Source organism: Solea solea, chromosome 19, assembly GCF_958295425.1.
Source record: "Solea solea chromosome 19, fSolSol10.1, whole genome shotgun sequence".
Taxonomy (NCBI): domain Eukaryota; kingdom Metazoa; phylum Chordata; class Actinopteri; order Pleuronectiformes; family Soleidae; genus Solea; species Solea solea.
Window position 1 is genome coordinate 13418736 of NC_081152.1, and position 26206 is coordinate 13444941.

At 41.9% G+C, this 26206-nt stretch overlaps 3 protein-coding genes across 3 annotated transcripts; all 3 read left to right on the forward strand.

Annotated features, from left to right (window-relative positions):
* Window positions 1-3225: 3225 nt before the first annotated feature.
* LOC131446233 (apelin receptor B-like) lies at window positions 3226-5159 on the forward strand. The gene has a single exon (XM_058617352.1). The coding sequence runs from the start codon at window positions 3297-3299 to the stop codon at window positions 4365-4367; it is 1071 nt and encodes a 356-aa protein (XP_058473335.1). The 5' UTR covers window positions 3226-3296; the 3' UTR covers window positions 4368-5159.
* A 5242-nt stretch (window positions 5160-10401) lies between these two features.
* On the forward strand, window positions 10402-12714 carry nfkbil1 (nuclear factor of kappa light polypeptide gene enhancer in B-cells inhibitor-like 1). Its single transcript, XM_058617454.1, has 4 exons — window positions 10402-10738; window positions 10833-10945; window positions 11802-11922; window positions 12010-12714. Exons 1-4 carry the CDS (start codon window positions 10465-10467, stop codon window positions 12600-12602), a joined length of 1101 nt encoding a protein of 366 aa, XP_058473437.1. The 5' UTR covers window positions 10402-10464; the 3' UTR covers window positions 12603-12714.
* Window positions 12715-13880: 1166 nt separating this feature from the next.
* atp6v0a2a (ATPase H+ transporting V0 subunit a2a) lies at window positions 13881-26206 on the forward strand. Its single transcript, XM_058617867.1, has 20 exons — window positions 13881-14607; window positions 15503-15581; window positions 15769-15866; window positions 17122-17259; window positions 17444-17541; window positions 17631-17757; window positions 17887-17969; window positions 18343-18436; window positions 18524-18736; window positions 19329-19479; window positions 19576-19721; window positions 19816-19973; window positions 20068-20158; window positions 20246-20364; window positions 20543-20753; window positions 21960-22079; window positions 22190-22306; window positions 23252-23369; window positions 23457-23628; window positions 25087-26206. Exons 1-20 carry the CDS (start codon window positions 14497-14499, stop codon window positions 25187-25189), a joined length of 2547 nt encoding a protein of 848 aa, XP_058473850.1. The 5' UTR covers window positions 13881-14496; the 3' UTR covers window positions 25190-26206.

A 26206-nucleotide genomic window follows, 5' to 3' on the forward strand; every position in this document is an offset into this window, starting at 1 on the left:
CTGATCTAGCGATGTTCAAAGCGAGCTGAGCCGATACTAAAATGTGACGTGGACAGACTGCCGGCCACCGATTGGTCAGAGAGTGTCGTCACTGGAAGAGTCACGAGCGCGACGTCCGACACAGGAATCAAAGTGAACAACGCTGAACTGATTAGTTAGAAAAGAACGAAACACGCTCAGCTGTATTTTAATTCAGTGCTCCGGTCATGAAGGAAGTACTGAACTACACCGAAAACAACTGCTTTGCTCGTCACTAATTTGTGACGTCATGGCTGAGTTTCGTGCAGCCATGCTATGACGACTCTGCCCACAATGAGAAGGTACCATAGTAATGGAAAACAATGCGCCTGATACCAAACCAAGTAGAGTAGAGCTGAGCCGTGCTAGAGCTGTATCATGAAAAAGCGCCATTAGTAGTAGCTCGACTCACAATGGCATTATCTGGGTGTGTTTGTCCAACTTTAAGAAATTTGATTGAGTAGAATTTCAGTTTAAATTAGGGATGGGAATCGGTATCGGTCAGTGTCGGTATCCGTCTGATATTGGTCAAAACTGCAACGCTGATTCCGCACTTTTTAGACCCACTCGTAGGGGGACGGGACCTCATTCCCACAATGTAAACAGTGTCCGCCATCTTTGCTAACAGTTATGCTAACAGGACCGAGTGTCACTGGTGGGCACGTAACAAAGAAAAGAAGGAAGATAGCTTATAACTCAGGGGAAACTGAGGTTGGGAAGCACATTTTTTCAAAAATACTACCCCTATTCTCGTAATACAAAGCCTAATGTATAAATAAAGTATTCCTCTAAGTATTTAGATGCTTTCATCCACAGCGACTTACAAAATAGGAATAAGCTACATGCTACAGTCTTCTCTGTCGGACATGAGCCCCACATGTGTGAGCATCGTGAGGCTGCAGTTCAGATTCGACCACATGAGTCACTATAGAGAGCTGTTGTTGGAACTTTAGCCCCTTTACCAAATGAAAAAAAGTTGCAAACAGAACAAACATCTCTTGTATTTTAAAATTAAAGTATTCATGTTTCACACCACAGCTCTCATAATGAAAGGATGGAGTGGGTGGACTGATGTATTTATCGAAGCCTGCTGTTTTACTTAGTTGTACACTCACGTTCCTGTCAGCAAACGTAGCTAAAAACAGACCACAACTTTACTACAGAGCAGATAGGAAGCTCGCTTGATTCACTCCACTTTGCCCTTTTCCTGTCCTGCAGAGGACGGCCACACGGACAAAGAGCTGGACGGACAATCAAACAGGGCACGAGAGGATGGAGCTCGGGGTGGAGGAACACAAACACAATCACGCCAGTTTGATTATCAACCACCGCACGTGTGCATCACCATATCTGGCAACAACAAACATTTTGTCTCTGAGTGAAAATGACGCTGGTAAAAGCAGAGGAGACGGGAATCAAACCTCGTCCTCATAATCAGAGGAAGGCGGAGAAGGGGGTTGGAGGAGGATGGAGGGCCGGAGGAAGGGATCAGTGGAGGAAAAAGATTGTTGAGTGATACAGTAGTTGTGTCTAAAATGTTGGTGCTCCGGCGCCACTGCTGCCACTTTGCTGAGAGACAGAGCGGAGTGGAGAGTGAGAGGTTCCACCTGGGACAACAAACACACCCACAAGATGGGAAAGAACAGAAGGAGAAGAGGAAGAGTGGGACTTATTTAGTCAACCGTTCAATGCATACTTCCCACTCTTTGTTTTCCGAAGTTGGGAAAATCATTACGCTACATATTAACAGTTATACAGTCATTTAAAAAAAAAAAAATGTTACCCTTTAACACCAAGCAAATCACTGACGGCACGTTTGCGCACTTTGCATCACCGTAGTTACGCAACAGTTTGTGTAGTTTCTATTTTTTGGCCTGTTTTTGCACATTGAGACAAAGACTCAAACAAACTTTACTGTAAATATGTTGGATAATGTTCAAATTTCAAATTAAAAATCTGTTGTTCGTGTACAACTGTAGTGTTTTTCTAAATAACATTGTTGGTTTTCTTCATTTTAAATTGTTAAAACATTATTTTAACATGCAGTAAATTGTAAATAACTGCCAGATATTAGAAGTTATTCTGGAAAAATGGGCAAAAGCACTTACTCACTGGACATTCTATGAAGCAAAAAAGAAATCCAGAAGGACATTTTGAGGACAAAGTTCAGTGAGTAACAACATAGTGTGTGATTTAAACCACTTTCAACCTATGAGTTAGTAAAGTTCAACGGGTAAATGTTTTATTTTTTAACATCATTCAAGAGCTTCGACTACTTCCCACTCCCTTTTGAACATGGAGACTCTGGATTAAGTTATTGTTTGGTCTTTTGTTTTATCTTTGTTTACAATTGTTTGTATATCTTTCATGTTCAAATAAAATCATCATCATATAACTGAGTTTTTTGTTTTTGTTTAAATCAACAAAACATACACGAACAATACTGATCTTTAATTTTTATAATCTTTAAATATTTAGATTTTACATTCCCCCACTTCTGCCTTGTATTAATGTCATATTTTATCCATCAAAGCTATGTTGATGATTGTAATGATGATTGTCTATAGAGTGAGAAAAAAATCCTATTTGATGTCTGTCTGTAAAATTAAACTACTTTTTTCTTTTCTTTTTTTTTTTAAAGCTTCAATCTTCTCTATTTTATTGGTTATTTTTACCTAAAGGTCTAAGGTCAAAGGTTTCTTCCTCTAAGCTGTGTTTCTCTGTGTGTGGACATGTAAAGGCATGAAAACCAAAAACAACCGCATGCTAATGTGAGTGCTCTAACTCCCAAACGACTCTCAATTGCCATTTTAATTGACAACTTCGTGAAACTTGTCAGGCCCAGGCATAGACTCCTGGGCTTCCGTCCAAACATGTCTCGCTTAATGAACCTTCATTCCCCTGAGGAACGTGTTGCATTCATATTTAAAATGTTGTGGTTTTCTTGTTAACCATAATTTATAAAAAAATTAGATCCTTAAAAAAACAAAAGCATTACATGTATTATATTGGGTTTCCAAAGCAGTAGAAAGTGAGATTCAATTACTGTGAATGAATGGGAGAGGAGGTGTGAGCATGTTTGGGCAGCAGCATGTTGCTCCGGGCCAGAGGAGGAGGTTCAGTAGGAGGGGGAGGAGGCGGAATCCTGGGGTGGAGGGCGTATATAAAGGACAGCGGATTTCACATGAGGTTCAAACCCCAGTGTGCTGTCAACTGCTGTGGAACTGCCTCCTCTTTTACCATTGTTTCAAATAAGAAAGAAAAGAAGGAAATAGAAAATGGAGCCAACTGAAGGTCCTTATGCGTACTATGATTACGACGAGACAGAAAACTCCACCATGTGTGACTACTCTGAGTGGACTCCGTCGTACTCCGTCATCCCCGTGCTCTACATGCTCATCTTCATCCTCGGCCTCTCTGGAAACGGTGTGGTCATCTTCACGGTATGGAGGGCCCAGGGCAAGCGGCGCACTGCTGACGTCTACATCGGCAACCTGGCTTTGGCTGACCTCACCTTCGTGGTCACGCTGCCCCTGTGGGCTGTCTACACCGCTCTGGGCTACCACTGGCCCTTTGGAGTGGCCCTGTGCAAGATGAGCAGCTACGTTGTCCTGCTCAACATGTACGCCAGCGTCTTCTGCCTCACCTGCATGAGCTTCGACCGCTACCTGGCCATCGTCCACTCGCTGTCCAGCACCCAGCTGCGCTCCCGTGGCCACATGCGTGGCTCCCTGATTGCTATCTGGCTCCTGTCCGGTGTCCTGGCTGCTCCAACTCTGGTCTTCCGCACCACGAAGTACGACGCAAGCATCAACCGCACCTCCTGCGCCATGGACTTCAGCCTGGTAGTGACGGACAAAGAGCAGGAGACCCTGTTGATCGCTGGCCTCAGCATCTCCTCCACGGCCCTGGGCTTCCTCCTGCCTTTCCTGGCTATGATGGTGTGCTACGGCTTCATCGGCTGCACCGTCACCCGCCACTTCAACACGCTCCGCAAAGAGGACCAGCGCAAGAAGAGGCTACTGAAGATCATCACCACCCTGGTCGTGGTGTTCGCCGCCAGCTGGATGCCCTTCCATGTCGTGAAGAGCGCGGATGCCCTCTCCTACCTGGACCTGTTTCCCGACACCTGTACCTTTCTGCGCTTCCTGCTGGTTGCTCACCCCTACGCCACCTGTCTGGCCTACATCAACAGCTGCCTCAACCCGTTCCTCTACGCCTTCTTTGACCTGCGCTTCCGATCCCAGTGCCTGTGTCTGCTCAACCTGAAGAAGTCCTTGCATGCGAGTCCCGCCAGCTCCCTGTCATCCCAGAAGACAGAGGCCCAGTCTCTGGCCACAAAGGTGTGACGTCAGCTAAAGGCCCAGAGGCATCCTGGGAAACAGGTGAACATTGCAGAACAATGCAGGTAAATGAACCAGACGTCCACATTGCTGCAGCGCGTCTTCCTCACAGTTTGTTTGTGGCCAGTGTCCTCTGCTGCCCTCTGACCTCGTGGACGGCCGCAGGCATCTGTGTGACAGTGATGGTCAGGCTTGTGGATTTTTGGTTCTCACCACCACACTTAAACTCCAGCCTCACCGTCATTGCCAGGGGCGCAAAACTCAACCTCTTTACACAAGGGACCAAGCATGAAGCAGACTTTATTTTTGATCAAAAAAGAAAAAGTGGAATGTATTTTAAAATGGACAATACACGCACAAGTCTGTCTTCTCCTGTGGACTTTACAGTATATTATGCAAAGTGCTGAGCTTTGAACTCCACCCTCAAGTCTGTTAGTCCAACATTTGCCCCCGCCGTTCATGTTTTCATTTCTAAGCACTTGGGGTGTGAGATCTACAAAATGACCCCCACTCTGCCCGCTCAGTATCTGCCTCACAGCCTGCAAAGTGTAAAGTGTGCGTATGTGTCTGCATGTGTGCGTAACAACAGTTTGCCAGTCGCCGAGGGGTGTTGCAGCCTGATAAGGGTGTTGTAAGAGGAGACGGGGATAGTGTGAGCCAGGGTGGGAGTCCCAGACAGACTGACAGACAGATGGCAGCTGACAAATGTTTTCAGGCTGGTGGCCAGCCCAATTAAAAGGTGACTGCTTTGGCAGTCTGCGTGTGAGTGTGTGTTTGTGTGTGTGTGTGTGTGTATGTCTATTCATGAAGGAATGAGACTGCGTGTGTTTGTTGATTGTCACAAGAACAATGAAATGACTCCCGACGAAATACATGAATAGCATTTTGTAAATACAACGTTATTTTGAATTTGTGTCTATGGTTTTGTAATAAAAGAGGAGAAAAAAAAAGTTGCTCCAAAAAAAGAAAAACACACAAAACTTCTCTCTGGTGTCTCTCTGTCAATTGTTTTTAAGCTTGTCACGTCTTGCTGGAATGTATTTTCTCCCATCCAGTGAATGTGCTTCTTCCTGTTGGTGCATTGCTGAGGGGAGGGAGTCAAACAGCCATTGTGTTTTTGCAGGGGCCAAAATCAAAGCATGTGTCTTACAGGAAATGCACGTTGGATTTCTATTTCCTTCTCCCAGCGTATTTGCTTCTCCTCTTTGCGTCTCCCTGCACAAACAATCAGTGAATACAAACGTTCCCTAAAGTGGATCAAGCACAAGAACATTAAGCTTTGTCCCAGAGATACTAACGTTAATTATCAGGAATCCTTATAGTTAATTCCATGCATTAAATGTGTTACAGTCAAACGTATTGTTATCAGAAAACAACAGGTTGTTGAGCTTTAAATGAGAATTCAGGGATTAATCATTTGTGACTGTAATGAGCTTTTCACGGGACATAAGCATCAGCAACAGCAGGGAGACGGAGGGAGTGGATTTATCCTGGGTTACTGCTTTGTAGTGGGAGTGGGACAATCTGAGCCTTCTGTAATACCTGTTAATGAGAGTGGCTTAAGTCTAAATCAGCTCCAATAACAGAATACTACAGAGGGCCAGTTTGGGTTAATGTGACCAAAGCTGAACTCCTCATCATTTCATTTGTATGTTTCATCTCAGAGATGTGAAAAAAGTCCATGAAAGACACATGAAAGGGGAGGAAAAAATGCAACAGCTGCAACATTCACTCTGCCTCTGTCACCACCAGGGTCTTTTTTTAAATGCGTCTTTGAGCTCAGTCTCTCGTACAAAAGCCTGAGCATTTTAATGAAAGAGAACATTGAATATTAAGACGTCTAACAGTGAGTAGAATAGGCTGCATGTTTTATTGTGGGGGGGGGGGGGGGGGGACAACATACAGTAAATTTCAAAATTCCACGCTTCAGCTATTTCGTACAAGTTGACTCGTCACATTATCCTCCACCTGTCGGCATCAAAGTCCAATCCTCCTGTGAAAGTTAATACCGACTGATTGTTTTTCATCGCTTCCCAAGTTTTTACGAAAGCGAACGCGATCGCGTTACCGAGATTTCACGGCGCAAGCTTTTGCCGCAGCCGGGAACAAAGTTTGCTGTAAGAGAAACGAGCGCCGTGACCTTTGGCCCCCTGTGAAAGGCCTGGTGCAGCATGTCTGAGAGGACTGTTTCCAAACGCTCACACAAAGGTTTTCATTCTTCTGTAATAACACAGTGTGGAAATTAAGTGTGTCCACACCTGCAGCATGGCTCGCCAAAGGGAACCGTGGGAGTATAAACAGAACTTATTCTCTATTTCAACCACAGCGTGCACAGAAAATGAATTCACAAACGTAATTATCATGTGCCCAGTAACTGCCACTCATTAAGTAACAGATCTCTGTACTGACGATGTGAGAGATATTGTCAGGAGGAAACAGTTGCTCTGAAAACACACCTGACGGAATAGTACAATAACACCTCCATTTAATAAAAGATTTAAAAAATACTTATGAAAACCAGACTTTTATATTATTTAACATCTGATTAAATCACTTCAAAAGACACAAAAGACACAAAAGACACAAAAGACACATTCCTGTTGACTTTTCCACTGATGGAAAGTACATTAACTATTGTACTAGTACTAGAATGTTTGCATACATACTTTATTGCAGGAGGAAATATAGCATTAACCATTGCACTACATATATGTATATGATGTCTGTTGTGGCTGCTTTGTATTTAATCAACTTAAAAAATAAAATGAAAAAAAAAAATATGCAGAGAAATCAAAGATAAGACCATATCTTTGGTCACAAAAACTGCAATTCCAGTTTGGGATTTAATGGTTTTCAAGGCAGTAAAAGAGAACCGTGGAGGTCAAGGAAACAGCTGAGAGACGAAGAAAACTCTCAGAAAATGTGAGAAATGACGACAAAAAACACAAAAATGACCTGCAAGAACAGTTAACACAGAGGTGTTGGTGTTTTATACAAACAGAACATGTTGATTCTGTTTATATAAATTCATTTAATAATAAAAAAAACAAAGACAGGTTTATCTCTTTGCAACGCAGGGTTCAAAGTTCAACAAAATGGAATTGACCCCGTGTTGCCCAATTGTCTTTGCTTAGACGATAAATAGTAGTGTAACAAAGTGTGATAAATGAATAAATGATTTTATTCCCTTAATTGGCACTAAAAACTCTCAGTGCCTGCCCAGAAACTACAGTCTAGGGCGAGAAAGCAGAGTTTCAATGGGGTGATTTCCTTAACTCATTCATTGTCATGTCAATGGGTGGCAAGTTTCTTTGTTATTTTAAATCAGGCCTGCAGCCAGGCACACTGCTGCTCAAGTCCAGCTGTAATAAATTGGAACCCAATAAACCAGGTCAAGCAGAAAATAGACAGAGGAAGTTTGCACACATTTTTCCCCCCGTCTTAACAATGGAGCCTGCTCTGACCACGGCACAGTAGAATGAGACGTTGACCCCTGGAGCGTCTTGAAGGACCTTTCAGCTTCCTGCTGCCTGGTCCTTCGGTGCTCCTCCCTGCACCGTCCCCCGGAGGATGACAGTCTTTACGGACAGGATAGGAGTCAGCAGGCCAACGCTGCAGGAAAAGCGAATTGAGGGTGGGCAAGGTAGAGGTTCCTGGTCAGGGATATCCTGTCATTCAGAAGCATCTCTGTGCGTTTAGGGCCCCGTTGCAAGAGGTGCAGGCTTCCCCTGAGGTCTTGAGGACACATTTCGGACACTTCATTAAGAATGCCCACATTACATGTGGAGAGTTTCAACCAAGAACCCCTAACTTTTGAGCACTCTCCACTGCACTTTCCCTGCACTTTCCCTCGTATGAACCAGTCAAAACAGCTAAGCAGAAACAGCTATTTTGACCGTCTAGACTTTTAACTTACACCAACAAAAGAGCACACATCTCTATTTTAGCACCCCTTCACTGGTCACCGGTTTGTTTTAGAATACATTCTACTTTTACAGCTTTGAATGGTCAGGCTCCTTCTTACATTGCTGATCTACTGCACCTTTACTATGTAATCTCAGGTCAGCAGATCAGAGGCTACTAGTAGTTCCCCAATCAAAGTAGAAAACTAGAGGAGACCGTTCCTTTCAGATAGTAGCACCTTTGGAACGCTTTACCACTTACATTGCACTGCGTAACCCTCAACTTCAACATTTCGTGTTTGTACTTTGGCTGTTTTTAGTATTTTATTTTTATTGTGAAGCACTATGTGATTTTACATCTGTGTTATTTACTTATGATTTCTTTTCTACCTGTGGTTTCTCAATGTGCCATTGTAGTTTTTGAACAAACATTTTCTATGAACATAGAATGTTTCCTGTCCCTATAACTATTCTGATTCTGATAATGTTAATCTCTTGTAAGTCACTTTGAATAAAATGCGTCTGCCAAGTGAAAAAAAAAAAAAAAGAGAGAATACAGGTTGAAATAGTGGTTGACGTATGACTCAAACACCTGAGAGATGACAAATGCGATGTCTCTCCTTCACGCCCTCCAGTCTCGCTCTTCTTCATCTGTCACTGCTGAGATGGCAGACATTTCAAAGGCATTCACAGGAGAAGACGGCCATCGTTAGTGGGGACACGTCGTTTCCGACAGCAAAAGAGAAAAGAAAGGGCAGCGGATGAGCCCAAGCTTTGGGTGACTCCGGATCTTGGTTTATGTGAGACTCAGGGTTGATCATCCTCTTCACAGTGCACAAAGTGTCCCTTCATTCCCTCGTCTATCCTCTCTATTGTGCACCCCTTTTGCTTCTTTGGCTCTAAATGGGACCCCCTGTCTTCTGCAACAGGACCAGACCAGTTTAGAGGCTCAGCTGCACTGGTGTAGGCGTTGCAGGTAAAGAAGATATGCAGTAACTGCATGCACAGGCGAGCACACATGCAAGCAAAAAAAGGGCTGTGTGCAAAAGTGTCACCTGTTTGTTATGAGGCACAGTTTTCACTGATATATTTAGTAGCTGTGAGGGAACAGATGATAAGACACTGGTGAACTGTAAACACAATCAGCTGCCAATGTTTTTTTTACTACTCTATAAGTCTCAAATACCATAGGAAGCGAGGATATTTGGGTAAAGTGAGGACATTTTGTCAGGGTTAGGTTAAGAGTTAGACATTTAGATGGGATGGTTGAGGTAAGGGTAAGGGGATGCATTCAGGGATGCATTATGTCTGAGTGTCCTCACTAAGATAATGTACTCCAAAAATGCAGTGTTCTAAGAAGAAGAGGTGTGCAAACCCGTGTGTGCAAGTGCATGTGCGTTCTTGTATTTATGGCTTTGTGAGCACTGAACATTGTATAGACCATACAGGAAGCGAGGAAATTTTGTCTGGTCCTTATGTCTTTAAATGGCATTTTGGGGGTTAAGGCCTGGTTTTAGTTTAGGGGTTAGAATTGGGTTTTAACCATTTTTTATTATAATGGGTCCTTTTTATTTTTTATTTAATTTGGCAAACAATGAAAAGGAGGGCAGTGTAGATCAAATCAAATCATAGGCTAATTATATCTTAACTTCTTTAAGATCATATGATTGTGTTTAATTAGGGTTTTTCCACCTCAATTTTTTTAATTACCAAGGTAAAATATTTTTTTAAACATATCACGCTACAAAATCTAGTATTTAATGGATATAAAATATTTGCAGTCATTCAAATCGTGCCGCAGTGAGATGTCGCCTACTGAGGAGTCATTTCTCAAATCATGTGCACAGAAGTGAAAACATGAACACACAAAATGACACTCATTTCCTCTTCTATGATTAAATGTGAAACATTCAAATTCAAGATATCCACAACGACAATGTAGATATCCTCAAATGAGGATAATTATACATTCATAATTCATCATATTTGCTATGCCATATCTGCACTAGTCCAGTCAAAGTTTGTACAAACTCAAACTGCAAGTCTTACAGTGTTTTATAGAGAAAAAAAAACTGGCCAATACTGACCCCTAGTGGCGGCACCGATACACCACAGAGGCCGAGCTTTGAAAGGGCGACCCGGAAGAAGTTTACAAGCTAACATACTAGCTTGGAAACAACGCGTATCCTACATATGTGTCCATGGTGTCTAAAAAGCAGGAGCGAGTGTGGAGGTACGTGGAGGAGGGCAGTTTACCCAAGCTCAAGTCGTACCTGAGCAAACACCCGGACCTGAATGTGAGTTTCAGCCTGGGCTCGAAGCAGAGGAGCCCGCTGCATCTCGCCTGCCGCCGAGGAGACGACGCCGCGCTGCGGCTGCTGCTGAAGCACGGAGCCGACGTCCTCCAGAAGGACCGTAAAGGAGACACGGCGCTGCACACAGCGGCCAACAGGGCTCTCAAACGCGGGTGGACAGGTGACGAGGACCCGAAGACCAACTGATGCTTAATTAATAAGATTTCCCTGTTTGTTTTATTTAACATTTAAAATTATTGTTGATTGTATTTCAGCGTATGAAGACCTGGTCGTCCCCCTCAAGACGAGCTGTCCAGAGGCCATGGCTGTCCCCAACAGTGCAGGTGTCACACCTGAAGATCTGCTGGATTTCATGAAACGTACTAAGGTAAACAGCTTTGGGACCTGTGCATAAAATGAAGGGCTGTTAGTTTATCTTTTGGTAATTTTTGTCTTACTATTGTATTGTATTGTATTGTATTTTTATTTTATCTTATTTTTATTTTTATTCTATATTTTTATTCTTATTTTTACCTTTATTCTATTCTCACCTTTCTTAACTGAGCTGTTGTGAATGTGTGTTTCCCCCCTGGGGGAGGAATAAAGTCATTCAATTCAATTCAAACATCACATCCATAAAGAAAATCCATCACCACTTACAGCCTCCATTTATTTATTTACAGTAGTACAAGTCAACACATCATGACCATAATGTTGCACCTCTCTGTGACAGTTTTGTCAAAACAACTGGATATCAGTGGGACAGCCTTCACATCCCCCTTTCTCTGACCAAAAACATCCCATACAGCCACAACAACAGCCACAACAAAACACTGGCTCAAGGAAAAACTATCCCTCTGCTAACTGCTTTGTTTATATTGTTTTAACAGTTAAACTCGATAAACGATCCCGTGACCTCTTTTGTGTGTGTCTTTTGTTAATTTTCTAACTCATTGTGCTTTATGTTTATGGCCCTTGTTATTCAAAATTGTAATAAAAAGTAAGACATTACATTCACAGTGGTTAAGTTGGTTTAAGGTTTTCCAATGACATTTAACATTTAATCCAAAACTTAATTTACGAAAATATAAAATGGGAACAATGCACAAATTCTAAAATAAAAGCAACAGCTCCAGGTTTTCACTGAAATGTAATTGAAAAATCCAATTAAATTTAATTAATTAAATTCAAAGACTTTGTTGGCTGTCGGTGTTAGATCATACTGTATGTCATTTTCCTTTTAGTCTTCACAGATGGCAGAAAACCAGAGTCGTCCACGTGAAAAAGATCCAGAGAAGGAGTGGCTTGATAAGCTGTTTGGTGAATGTGAAGATGAATTCAACGAAACCTTTGGAGTATATGATGGTAAAGACTAATTTCCTTCTTTGGCTCTGTTTTTATTTTTAATTTTCTCCACTTGTTGATAACACTGCTGCTGTATTTGCTTCACAGCTGATGATTTCCTTCCTGTTGATGACGATGAGGAGGATTTTGGAGACTGGTCCGATCGCATCAGGAGAGAATATTTTGATAAAAAGAATGCTGAAGCTCAGAGACTGGCGTCAATGGCATCCAAAGGAAGGAAAAAAGGGAAGAGTAAGCAAGAGAGAGAACAGGAACAACAAAGCCACAAGGATTTGCATGAAAAGCTACAGAAGGAACATGAGGAGTATTTGGCTCGAGCAGCACGTAAAGCGGAAGAGACCCGACTGGGTAAGAAGCGCAGATACGACGAGAGGTGTGCAGCTACTTTCCACGGCGAAAGTTCAGCTGGCAGCTCAAAGCTGAGCTACAGTGACATCCCGTGGCCAGCTCCCAAAGGTACAGTGCAGGAGATGGTGGATGTGATGCTGCACGGCGTGGACCGCAAGGACGTGCCTGTGTTTCGAAAAATGCTCCTTAAGCAGCAAAGGCTGTGGCATCCGGATAAGTTCGCCCAGAGGTGTGAGACCCGGTTAGAGGAGAAGGATAAACGGAGGATCCTGGATACAGTCACAGCTCTGTCTCAGGAGCTCAACAGACTGGTGCAGAGTCTGCGGACTTGAAACTCTGAGCATAATTTTAACTTGAACTTAAAACCCTATTTAAGTTTTTGTCTGGAAATGTGTCAATTTTAAGAACTCTATACAAACTATACATAAATGATTTACACCAACAGCAATGTGTCTGCTACGTTTGTGTGGTGGAAGCATCAGCTGCTTCACCGCAGTGTTAATAATCATTTTATTTTGCATTTTTACCCCTGATAGTTTTCCACAGATGTGTCTGGGTTTCGATGTAGCATTTACCCACATTGTTCTTTAATTTGCAGTTAAATATGGAATCCAAATTTCTCCCAGTGTGCGGGAATGTGGGGTAAAAATAATAAATGTATAGTATGGTGAAAAAACGGCAATTTCCCTGCAGTGTTGAAATAGTGTGTTTTATGACCAACAGTTTTATTGAGTGTCATAATTTCTTCAAAGGGCAGTCTGTTGTCGGAATTCAAAAAAATAAATAAAAAGTCAAATGACCACAAAAACCCTCCACAAATAAAGGATTTCTCACACAAAGAAAAGCAGATGGTCGGGCTGTTTTCAGTGATGGAACGGAATACGCTGGTTGCCAGGCTTGTGAGGTAAACCCCTTTTAGAGTGTCAGGGACCGTATCAGTCATGTTTACAATATAAATATACGGTGTCTAATTCTCACTCATTTTCTACCGCTTTATTCTATACGTGATGGTCGTCGGGAATATTTAATCAATGTAAAGTAAATGAGGATTCCGTTCTTTAGATATCTAATTGTATTATTACAATTAACTATTATATTGTAATATAACTATTGACCAAGCGTGTTTTGGGTCATTTTGTAGTATCGTTAAGCAACAAGAACACGGTTGCTTCAACAAAAAACACTTTATCCTGATTTGAAGAGGGGGCACAAACTGGAAATTCATCCAGAGTAGCTATACATATAATTTAGTCTTTATATTATTTTGCGGTGCCATGGTTTTGAACGACTAATTTCCTTATTGTCATTACTATTGTTGTGAAGGTAAGATAGAAAAAATTTACAAATGTAGTCAAAAGTAAATGTAATGAATAGCATTTTAACATCTGTGAATATACAATATAGACAATGTTAACATATGCAATGTAGACGGTGAGTAAACAGCGGGAACGTACACATTATAGTTATAAATATAAAAATCATTATAATAATTATTATTAGTAGTAGTAGTAGTATAAGTAGTAGTATTTCACACATTTACTTTGTTCATATTCATTGTGTCTAAAAATGCGATTCTCCTCAGGATGCGACAAACCTGGCAACCCGGAGACGCAATCCGTGTCAATGCCGGTGGACGTAGCGCGCGCTGAGGCCGTACAGCCTGTGTGTGTGTGTGTGCGTGTGCGCGACTGTGTCTCGTCTTAAAACGTGTCTTTTGTCTCCATGTCAGGTTGATGGTGATTGTCTCTCAGTCTGCGTGTTATTGCCTGTTGCCCGCCGCCTCTTCATGAAGATGACGAAGAAGATGATGATGGCGGTGATGAAGATGATGAGGATGGCAGGTGCTGAAGGAAGAGAACATCAGGAAGACGCCTGACGCTGCGATCTCTCGGTGCAGGAGTCGCATAAGGGAGGATTGTCTCTTTGTTTTCGCCGTATTTGTCCAGTAGACGTAAAGGGGCCGAGGAGAAACACAGCGGCGGAACATCCACACACAAAATGAGGATTTGTTCGCTCGTGAGAACCGTTTGTAATAATACAAATAACAGTAACAACAACGGACAATAATTAAAAGCCTAAGGAGCAGGTTAATTGGTTTAAAGCGGCGCGCCGACTCGGTGATGTTCTATTTTGGTGAACGGCTCGTTGATTAGTGTCAGTGGGCCACAGCAGGCAGATTATCGGGCACTGTGTGTGTGTGTGTGTGTGTGGGTCAGAGAAATAAAGATGGTGTTCAGGAGCGAGGAGATGTGCTTGGCGCAATTGTTCCTGCAGTCTGGCTCTGAATACGACTGCATCAGTGAGCTGGGAGAGCTGGGGCTGGTCGAGTTTCGAGATGTGAGTACACACACACACACACACACACACGCGCGCGCAACCCTAAAACCAAGTCTAGACCCTCCTAATGACAACTGAAGTTGTAAAGACCTGCTAAAAATGTCCAATAACCAAAATATACAAAGACACTATTTAAAGACACACAACCTTAACCCTAAAACCAAGTCTAAACCTAAAACTTAAACCTAAACCTAAAACTTGTTTTTATTCTTAGTGAGGACCCGCATAGACATACTGCGTCCCGTAGCCCCTTACCCTAACCACAACTAAGTTCCTAACCCTAACTCTAAAACCAGGTCCTAACCCTGAAAAATCCCTTAAAACTTGTGAGACTTGTGAGGACCAGACAAAATGTCCCCACTAAAATAGTTTTTTTTGTTGGACCTCACAAAGATATAAAAACAAGTACACGCTCACAGTTCTAAATGTGTCACCTGATTATGTGGAGGCTCTTAATTCTAACAAGGTCAGAAGAAACTGTCTCAACCCTGACTTTCTTTACTCTTCTCCTTTTTACCATCTTTTCTTTCTTTCTACATTCGAGTCAAGAACAGATCAGACAACACATGAACAGTAAATGAGTAAACCGAAAAAGCAAACCTCCACCAAAAATCAACCAACATAAGAAGAACTCTATCGTTTAATCTGTTTTCTTTGCAAGTTTTCTCATATTTTGAGTTTTAATCTTGTGAAACATTTAAATTCAGTAGATTTATTATTTCTCTGCCTTTTTGGCAGTATAGCTGACTCCTGCTCTCCATCTGTCCTGAGCAGGGAAGTATCTATATTCCTGAATTGTAACCAGTGTAACACCATATAACAGTAATGAATGGACATGCTTTGACTGATGCAGTATCTTGCCACCTCCTGACCTGTGATTCTCTTCTGGTTGCAGCTAAACCCAAGTGTCAGCTCATTTCAGCGGCGCTTCGTCAGCGAAATCAAGAGGTGTGAGGAGATGGAGAGAATTCTGGGTAAGAGAGAGCGGAGCACCTGGGTTTGTGTGTGTGTGTGTGTGTGTGTGTGTGGGGGGGGGGGGGAGATGCAGCCTTAGCACAAACAACGGTCCCTCTGAGATTAGGATTCCACAGCTGGCTTTTGGACATTTCAGTGGTTCAGTAAATACCTTGAAACAAACTATCAGCGTTTCTCCGTTGACAGGTTTCCTACTGAGGGAAATCCAGAAAGCTCACATAGCCGTTCCCGAGGAGGATGAGAGTCCTCTTGCTCCTCCCCCCAGACAAGTCCTGGAGATAATGGTAGGTTTTCTGTTATGTTTTGTTATGTTTTAAACTGGATTTTATAATCAAAGTTCCCGCTTTTCATACTGTAGTTATGTCAATATTTTTACACAAGAATATCCCAGTTTCCACATTTTGAAAAATATCAGTATACAAGAGCCTTAAGTTCCACACATTTTCTTTATAAAACCGTTGGATATTCATTGTTAAGTTTCGAGGGACTCAACAAAATAGTCTCAAGACAAAAGAGTCTAATAACAGGGACATGACGTGACACTCTGGCGACTCTGGATCCAGAAACCAGAGTATAAATAGCAGAAGCTAATGAGGAGATGCGTTGCAGGTGAGTGCCTCAGAAGCTCCGCCCTGCCAACCAGCCCAGCCCCCTGAAACAAAAAGTACGACACAGTACACAGGAAACCAAGAACTTTAACAAAAATAAAGGACAGGAACTGACCCCATGACAGGGTACCTCACGATATAATATACGGTGCGCGATACATGATCCACGATACCAATAATGTCGATATATTGCAAGACTATTATTGTATTATATCGTATATTTTGACCCAGCCCTACAACAAACTTTAAAAAAGCATGGATAATGCAGGAGATCGTCACCTCACATAATAGAGGGAGACCTAAATATAGATGAGTTGTCTACATTCCACAATATCAATATCCTGGTTTCATTTCTCCATTAGGTTTCTTGCACGTGGCATAAGCGTTTATCCAAGTTTGTAAAACTAAGATATGGTTTATGGGGGGGGGGGGTTATTAAGCAAAACTATGTAATCTTACCTCTAACACGTTGTTTATTTGACAAATGAAGGTGAATTGATTATCAGTCAAACTCACAGTGGCTCACATGGATATTTCAGCAGGAAAAGCACCGGCTGATAGCTTTGAGTTCAGCCTTCGTTTATTTGAGCGTTTATTACTTCTGCTGTTGTGACCTGTCAAAGTGTCTGCCATGAAAATGTCAAAATGCCATGAAAAGGTTCCACAGCAAACATTAGCGAGTCTTTTAGATGGCATTAATGACTAACTCCTATGGAGAAATAGGAGGAAAAGCATTTTCCCATAATTGTCATTTGTAACCACAGTGGCCACTGTGAACCACAGGCCTCTCTTTGTACTTTTAAAGTATTACAACCAAGGCCATATTCTCCTGTCAGTCACACGTCATGCCGTCGATTCTTGGCTTGTGCGAGAAATGGAACAGATTGTCCATCTGCCGAATGATTGCGCTGGTGTTTGATGTCGTGTTCAGGAGCAGCTCCAGAGGCTGGAGATGGAGCTCAGCGAGGTGGCGAAGAACAAAGAGAAGCTGCAGCGGAACCTGCTGGAGCTCACCGAGTACACCCACATGCTGAGGATCACGCGCACCTTCATACACAGCCGCTCTAGAGTGAGTGTGTGTTTCTACACAGCTGCTCATTTACCACAAAACATAAGGTTCCCGTCTTGTTCTTGTGGCTGTCAGCGGTAGAAGAGGTAGAAGAAGTGCTGATCATTCCAGTGTGGGAACATTTATGTAGAACCATGTTACTGTAAGCTGCCATGAATGAATCCTGTTCCCCTTTCATACTTAGCATGAGGCTCTCGGTCCCCAGTACGAAGAATTCCCCACTATGGAGACAGACTCGGTGACAGGGTGCACTGGGATGCAAAGACTTGGAGCCAAGCTGGGGTGAGCTGCAGGATGATATTCTGTGTCATTATCATACAGAGAGACAAAGAGGCGACGTCTAAACCTGATCTGATCTCTTCTGGCTGAAGGTTTGTGTCGGGTCTTATCCAGCGAGTGAAGGTCGAGGCCTTTGAGCGCATGCTGTGGAGAGTGTGTAAAGGTTACACCATCCTCAGCTACGCAGAGGTGGACGAGAACCTGACTGATCTTGACACGGTGAGTTTGCAACAACATAGATTAGAAGGAAAGCTAAATCAAACAGGACATACCTTCTTTTTTTCTTCTGTAGTGACTATATATTATTAAGTTAATGGATCGTGTCTCTTCTGGTCTGTGTTGTTTCAGGGTGAGATCAGCAAAAGTGTCGTGTTTCTCATCTCTTTTTGGGGCGACCAGATTGGACAGAAAGTTCAAAAGATCTGTGACTGGTAAGGAGAAAGCATCATCGTACCACTTTACCACTTAACCTAGCTAAAATAAAAGATCCTTAATTTATACGCATAGGGAAATATAATATTAAAACTCAAGTAACAACAAGTAAGTGATAACAATTTAGAATGGGCCTGTATTATATACAATATATAATAATAATTACGTAATTAAAGACAATGAGTACATACACACAAATATGGCATATACACATAGTATAAATACAGTATAGATAGTAGTAATTTATATAAATGACTAAATAAAGTACAGTTGACAACAATAATATGGTAATGCATACATAGTGAAAATATTATCATTATAGTATTATCATGTATGCTATAAGATGTATTCTGATGTATTAAAACCCCTCAGTTATCACTGCCACCTTTACCCACACCCTGAGAATGACGAGGAAAGGGCAGACATGGTGGACAGACTGAAGACACGCATCCAGGACCTCAATAATGTAGGCTTTTCATCCAAAATGGGAGTCAGTAACACTTTCAGATAAGGTACTGTTATGTTAAAAAAACACCCTGGCGTTTCCTTCCAGGTGCTGCACCGCACTGAGGATTACTTGAGGCAGGTTCTGCAGAAAGCCTCAGAGTCGGCCTACGCCTGGGTCGTGCAGGTGAAAAAGATGAAGGCCATTTATCACATCCTCAACCTGTGCAGCTTCGACGTCACCAACAAGTGTCTGATTGCCGAAGTGTGGTGTCCCGTCAGTGACCTGGCAAACCTGCGGGGGGCGCTAGAAGAGGGCTCGGTAAGTGAGGGATGTATAATAACCAGAGGCCCTAACCGTCCATGGTTCTCCCTGAAGCCCAAAAATTAAAATATATTGAATAGCCACTAGGGGGCAAATACGGAAAATACGGTGGCCTGGAAGTGCAAAGCATTATTATAAAAACATGGAACACTTCTACAAATCCTTTTACAAATTAACAAAAGTAAATTAAATAAATATAAATTTGTCTTGAGCTTTATGAAAGTGTTTCATGTTCTGTAATAATGCTTTCCACTTCCAGGCCAAGTAGAAAAAAAGCCTACTTCTCACTGGATTTACATTGTCCGTAAAACATTTTCCCAAGGATTTAATGATTTCAATCCCTAGTTTCAGGTCTTCTTCAATGAAACATGATGTCACCTTTGTAAATTATATTCCTATTTAGAGGAAATAGTTTATAAAAACACATCACACAGTGGAGTGGACACCAGTGTGATTGACAGCTGGTATCACCGATGAGGTGCCTTGCAATGGCAAGACTGTGTCCACTTGTTGAAATCAAACCAAAATTGTATGAACTCCTGTAACGCATGTACTTTTGACTCAGTCTTTGTGTTTATTCAATCATCAGAGAAAAGGCGATGCCACTGTACCGTCCTTCGTGAACCGCATCCCGAGCACTGACACGCCACCTACTCTGCTAAGAACCAACAAGTTCACGTCTGGCTTTCAGAGCATCGTGGAGGCGTATGGGGTGGGGGATTACCGTGAGGTAAGCCCAGGTAAGAACTCACACCACATCCTGTAAAAAAAAACAAACAATTTAAAATAACAACAACTGTGTTTCACTAAACATAATTTGTTTCTCTCCCTGGCAGCTCCTTACACCATCATCACGTTCCCCTTTCTGTTCGCTGTGATGTTCGGTGACTTCGGGCACGGCCTCATAATGAGTCTCTTTGCCTTGTGGATGGTGCTGATGGAGAAAAAGCAGCAGCAGAAGAAGAAGTGCTCCAGTAACGAGGTAGGGAACATGTTCTTCTTTCATCCATAATGCCAAGTCATACTTTTGTGTATATGTTTTATTTTTTGCTGACGCCTCCGCTTGCTGCTGCCAGATATGGGCGACGTTTTTCAACGGGCGCTACATCATCCTGATGATGGGCCTCTTCTCCGTGTACACCGGGCTCATTTACAACGACTGTTTCTCCAAGAGTATCAACATATTTGGCTCTCACTGGAGTGTGAAGGCTATGTTCGCCAGTCAGCACTGGACGTGAGTTTTTAATACACACGAAGTCAGTTCATGTGGTGTTTCACAGTCATGAATCTCTGTATTTGTGCACTTTTTTCTCTTCTTAACACTGCAGAAACAAAACGCTCCAAACTAACGCTTTGCTCACGTTAGACCCGAACATCAGCGGCGTGTTCAGAGGGCCGTACCCATTTGGCATTGATCCCGTGAGTAAATGTAATAACAGTTAGAATATCACATCACTCATTGTAATTTCTTTTTTTATCACTGAAATTGTTGGTTTTTTTCATCAGATATGGAACCTGGCGGTGAACCGACTGTCCTTCCTCAACTCCTACAAGATGAAGATGTCGGTTATAATTGGGGTCATCCACATGACCTTCGGAGTGGTGCTGAGCGTCTTCAATCACTTGTGAGTCCACGTCATCAGCCGCACACCATCCTCCTCCATCGCCCACAATGACTCACTGGAGAGACGGGAGGATGGGTTTTATATTTAAAAGAACAAAGGAAACACCAGTCGTCTTACCACTTTCTTTAAACCCTCCTCTGTTCTCCTTTGTTCTATCTCTCTCTCTCTCTCTCTGCAGGCACTTCCGACAGAAATTAAATGTACACCTGCTATTTGTTCCCGAGCTCCTCTTCCTGCTTTGTCTCTTTGGCTACCTGGTTTTCATGATTTTCTACAAGTGGTTGGCATTCGGTGCACAAGACTCCAGCCGGGCCCCCAGCATACTCATCCACTTCATCAGCATGTTCGGCATGCAGGGGAAGGACATCACTCCTCTGTACCCGGGACAGGCACGTGTGCCAACTGTATCATCTTAACTTGTCAATGTCCGTCGCGCTCAGACTGTTATCAACTGAGTTCATGCGATGCTGACTGAGCCTGTCGGGTCCACACGACCGTGTGCCTGTTGGTGACATCGCCGCTCTGCACACAGCATTATTAGAATTATTTGTTTTATGGCAAGGTGGAGCCCAGGTAGGGTGATGGTGGGAAATATTTAGACCGAACTTTGCGTTTCCTCACAATAGCTTTCTCCCCCGTGCCCAAGGTCAGCACTCATCCTCCAGCCACAGCTGCACGGCTCCACTAAATGGAGCTACAAATAAATGAAATGGCTGCAATAAACGGAGTACAGTTCCCCTGAAATACGAAGCCTGGGCTCCATATATTGTAGCCAGTTTATTTCTTGCAGGAGTATGAGTGAGTGAAGGAGAAAAGGTCGACTCAGGCATGGGGAGAGGGGAGCAGGTGCCATGCACGGCTGGGCAGGACATGAAGGGAGAACCCGCAAAGGAAATAAAAGTGATAAAAAATATTTCCCACCATGACACCTAGACAATGGCTGAAAATACAAAGAAGCACCCACAAGACGTTAGTTTCAGAGGTGAATTCTACAACCTGGGTGTTCAGCAGGTTCCAGATAGTATTGCGTGACACAGCGTACAAAGAACGTCACATCAATTCTGTTCATAAACACCAAACCGAGGCAAAATAATCACATCTACCACAACTAAAAATATTTACCAAAAGTTACACACTGCAGCTTTAACTGTGAGCGCAAACCTTCTTTCCCAGCGTCAATATACTCCTCAATCTAGCAAGGTTCAAAAATTTCAAATGTTTTAAATCCCTACATTTTGAATTATGCTGCGTTGTTGATGAAGGAATACTTAAAAATTGTGCTTCCAAAGCTCAGTTTCCCCTGAACCGAGAAATATCTTCATTCTTTTTTTTTGTTACGTGCCCACCAGTGACACTTGGTCCAAGGCTTGAAACTGCAACGCTAATTCCGGTCTTTTTAGACCCACTTGTAGAGGGACGGGACCTCTTTACCAGAATGTAAACAGTGTCCGCCATCTTCGTAACAAAGAAAAGAATAAAGATATTCAACTAAGGGGAAACTGAGGTTGGGAAGCACAATACAATACAAAGCTAAATGCTAATCAGTGAAGTATTTACTTTATTTAATGGCTGTGTTTGTTTCCATGATTCCACAGACTGGCATTCAGATCTTCTTAGTCGTAATAGCCATGCTCTCAGTTCCGGTGATGCTGCTGGGAAAACCTCTGTACTTGTACTGGTTGTATCGCGGAGGCAAAGGTCTGCGCGGATGTGCGGTAAGTCCAGATGAGCATATACTGTATCTGTATCATAAAACTGTCTCCTAACTAAGCAGTTTTGTTTTGGAGGGGGAAACATGTCACGGAACATTATTGTCACATCGCAGGGTTACGAGAGGGTCAGGCACGCGAGCGAGGACGATAACTCTGCAGCACCGTCGTACGACGATGATGAAGAGGATGGCCTTGATGAGATGACCAGCAGAGAAGCTCTTTCCAAAGAGGTCAGAGACCAAACCTCATCCTAGTCTTTATAAAAAATAAATGATGCAGCAACCTTCAGTGAGTTCACATCACACACACACGGCACACTCAGTGTCAGGAAAAGTAGGTTGTGGCCGTTCACATATCTAATATCTAATACGATCCAATCCACTTGTATTTATAAAGCACATTTTTAAACCACAACAATAAGAGGGCCAGACGACACACATAAAAGCCAATAAAAGAAGCATTTAAAAGTGAAATAAATAAGAAAATAAGCTAAAACACACATAAGAAACGACATACGACCATAGACGGTATATAAAAATGGTCGTCTTCACCTTGCAAGGAGGCTCCTACTGGACGATGCCAGCTGTCGCCTTGTTGTCTATTTAATTAAAAATGGGAACATAACTCACAAAAGTGACTTTTAGTTCTTTTGTAGAAGATCTGAAACTTGCACTTGAGAACATTACCACCTCAGGGAAAATGTTTACGGGTGTTATAAATCAAGCAAGAAGCAGGCTCTGTTTCCCATCACCCCCTGGTAGCTCACTGCTACTTCCTAGACTTTACTTTTCAAATCGGACGACGACTATGTCCATTTTTTTTTTAATAAATATGATGATTCTTAACTAGAGGTGGGACACTTGCCCACTCATTTGCTGTGAATTATCCAGAGATTTTCCTTTTGTATTCACACACACAGCAGGCTCATGTTGGACGTTGTCCACAAACATGAATAGGGAGCTGACGTTCCAGAAAATATCTCAACATACAGTATATCAACTTTTGCAGTTATTTGCTGTCTCATACACAACAAGAAAAACGTGAGTGTTTCTGTTTAGATGTGCTGTGGTTATCGTGCTGAGGTTGGTGGTCACTGAAGAGGAAAACAACCATCAAAAATGTGTTTTTAAAATGTATTATTCATACGATCATTATTTTTTTTATTTTTTTTACAGTTTGACTTTGCAGATGTGTTGCTGTGCCAGTCCATTCACACCATAGAGTACTGCCTGGGCTGCATTTCCAACACTGCGTCCTACCTGCGTCTTTGGGCCCTCAGCTTGGCTCATGCCCGTAAGTGCATTTCTTTACCTTTAATGTACACATGTGTGTGTGTGTGTGTGTGTGTGTGTCTAATGGACTTGAATCAATCGGTTTCAGAGCTGTCTGAGGTGTTGTGGGCCATGGTGATGCGTCTTGGTCTGAGGATCACGACACGATTCGGGGTCATGTTTTTGGTCCCTGTGTTCGGCCTGTTTGCCATGCTCACCGTGTCCATCTTACTCGTCATGGAAGGCTTGTCGGCCTTCCTCCATGCTCTCCGCCTCCACTGGTGAGTCACTGTAGTAGTAGTAGTCGATCTCAGCCATGCAATGAAAACACTGTAAAATCCTAATTGTCCTATGTTTCTTTTATTTGCATATTTATTTAAAGGTCCTCTGTGTAAGTATTAGTAAAAACAAGGCTAAATGTAATTCTTTTTTGACAGAACTTGCACTTGCAAAAGTGAGGAAGTAAAATCATTTTCCCCAGAAAACTACGTAAATATGATAAAATGAATCATGTTCACTCTGTTTTTGCATGTAATTGCGCTGGTGGCCTGCTTACCCATGCTGATTTGAGTGTGTATATATCTTTTAGAGCTGCAGCTAACACTTATTGTCATATATAATTGATGAATCTGTGGATTATTCTCTCGATTAATCTCATAAAAATCTCGAGGAAATGTTGATCATTGTTTTGATGATGTTCTCAAATGTCTTGTTTTGTCCACGAGGCAAAAAAATCCTGTTGTCATGATTTCTTTGTTATTTTGAGCAAAGAAACCAGAAAATATTCACAGAAGCTGAAAAATCAGAAAACGTGTTTAAAAAAAAAAAAAAGAAAAAATCAAATTGATAAATTGATAAATTGATTATCGAAATAGTTGACGATTAATTCAGTTATCAATTAATAATCATTTATTTCAGCCATTATATTTATTATGTGATGAGGTTAGAGTGGGCTGGGCTCGACTGTACGATAATCTATAACAAAGTACCTTAAAGGGATACTAGTTGAAGTCACTTTTTATTATATTACTTAAGTAAAAGTCTTCAAGGTCTGATATAAAATGTACTTAGGTTTTAGAATAAAAGTATTAAAAAGGTAAGGAGTAAGGATTGCACCATGGTGCCTCAATGGTAGTGTGAGTTGTCTTTCAACTGGAAGGTTGTGGGTTAAATTCCTGGCTCTGCTAGTCTATATATGTCCTTGAGTGAGACACTTAACCCCATGTTGCAGTGTGTGAATGAGTATGAAAGATCATCAGGACTAGAAAAGCGCTTTATAAATACAGACCATTACCAACTCTTCTTCTGATTTTATTTGTAACAAGTCACAAAGATAGTCAGAGGAATTGTTGTGGAGTAAAAGTTGCTAGAAATACAAATAAAAGAGTAAAGTACAGATATGTGAACTTTGTACTTCAGTACTGTAAAAAAGTGTTTGTACTTTTACAATACTCTAACCTTAGAACTAAGGTGAAATGTAACTGAAACAAGCAACACATTTTGAGTGCTTTTTACAGCCGAGCCCCAAATCTACAGCCACTTTAACAAAAAAAACAATTATTATTTTAAAGCAAATACACAGTTAAATGTACTGATTGGTAGTATATTTGATTTCTGTTACTAAACCCTCACCCCCACTAAATACCACACACTGGACCTTTAAGAGGGTGGTAATCGTCACCCACTGTATCCTCACATTCCCACTTTCAAGTTTATATTTGCTTCATCTTTGATTTCAGGGTGGAGTTTCAGAACAAGTTCTACCACGGGACTGGTGTCAAGTTTGTACCCTTTGACTTCTCCCTGCTTCCGTCCGTTTTTGAGCAAGACGGCTTGCTTTGAGTCGAACGCGGAGCGCGAAGTGCTGGATATGAGTTGGATGCTGGAAGCTGAGACAATTCACACTGTGATAGCAAACCTTTTGGGGAGACAGTGGATTGAAAACTCACTCTTGTAGCAACATTTTTCACCGTGATGATTTTTAAAAAGACAAACATATATATATATATATCTCCGGCTGTGCTGACTGCCTTACTACTATACCCAGCAAACCTTTAAATATACAGAGGTTCAAAACGTTTGTTCTTATGTTGAATTTTTAGGGTGAGATAGTCACACCGGTTAGGGGTTGATTTGAACGTTTTAATTTGCATCGTGCTATGTAACATGGTATTTAAAGATGATCTACTCATGACCACGCCAAGCATCCTGTTATAGTGCCATAGAGTTATATTTCTGATGATGATGAGGGTGATGCCTTAGGGTTTTTCAAAAAAAAAAAAGAAGGAAACACATTTAACTGTAGGTATTAAAAAAAAACAAAAAAAAACATTACAACCCTTTTTGAGGCACATTGTCACAAAGCACTTTGCAGAAAATGATTGTACATTTTACAGTTCTCATGAATGACTGTGACGATGCCAAATGAATAATAATCAACTGTTTGCTCTTTGCTTGTTTACCTACCGCGTTTGTTCCCCCCCGTAACGGATATAAATGATCGAATACCGCAGACAAAGTCTTTCTTTGGTAATGTTGCTTAATCATAATTGTTAAAGGTTATATATACGAGACTTTAAATGTTAATGTGGCAACGCGGCAACCTCCATCGTGCGGGGTAACGGCGTCATGTTGGGCTCTTCTCTGGGTGACTACTGTACTCAGTTGTGCTTCTGGTTGTGTGTGTTTTTTACGTGACATCCATTGGCAACAAACACATAATATGTATATATGTATAACCTTTAATGATCATTGTGTTTATTTAAAATGTCATCCGTACAAGAGTACTTATTATAATATTTTATCATTTTAATGTTGTTGTTTTGAGAAATGCAAGCAAATAAAGGACTCATGCCCAAA

What these genes read in the sequence shown, in the direction of transcription:
- LOC131446233 (XM_058617352.1), top strand. Translation starts at nt 3,297, where the DNA reads ATGGAGCCAACTGAAGGTCCTTATGCGTACTATGATTACGACGAGACA.
- nfkbil1 (XM_058617454.1), top strand. Translation starts at nt 10,465, where the DNA reads ATGGTGTCTAAAAAGCAGGAGCGAGTGTGGAGGTACGTGGAGGAGGGC. An exon ending in TCTCAAACGCGGGTGGACAG is followed by an intron (nt 10,739 to 10,832) that starts GTGACGAGGACC and finishes ATTGTATTTCAG; the next exon opens with CGTATGAAGACCTGGTCGTC. An exon ending in ATTTCATGAAACGTACTAAG is followed by an intron (nt 10,946 to 11,801) that starts GTAAACAGCTTT and finishes TTTTCCTTTTAG; the next exon opens with TCTTCACAGATGGCAGAAAA.
- atp6v0a2a (XM_058617867.1), top strand. Translation starts at nt 14,497, where the DNA reads ATGGTGTTCAGGAGCGAGGAGATGTGCTTGGCGCAATTGTTCCTGCAG. An exon ending in TCATACACAGCCGCTCTAGA is followed by an intron (nt 17,260 to 17,443) that starts GTGAGTGTGTGT and finishes TTTCATACTTAG; the next exon opens with CATGAGGCTCTCGGTCCCCA. An exon ending in CATGCTCTCCGCCTCCACTG is followed by an intron (nt 23,629 to 25,086) that starts GTGAGTCACTGT and finishes CTTTGATTTCAG; the next exon opens with GGTGGAGTTTCAGAACAAGT.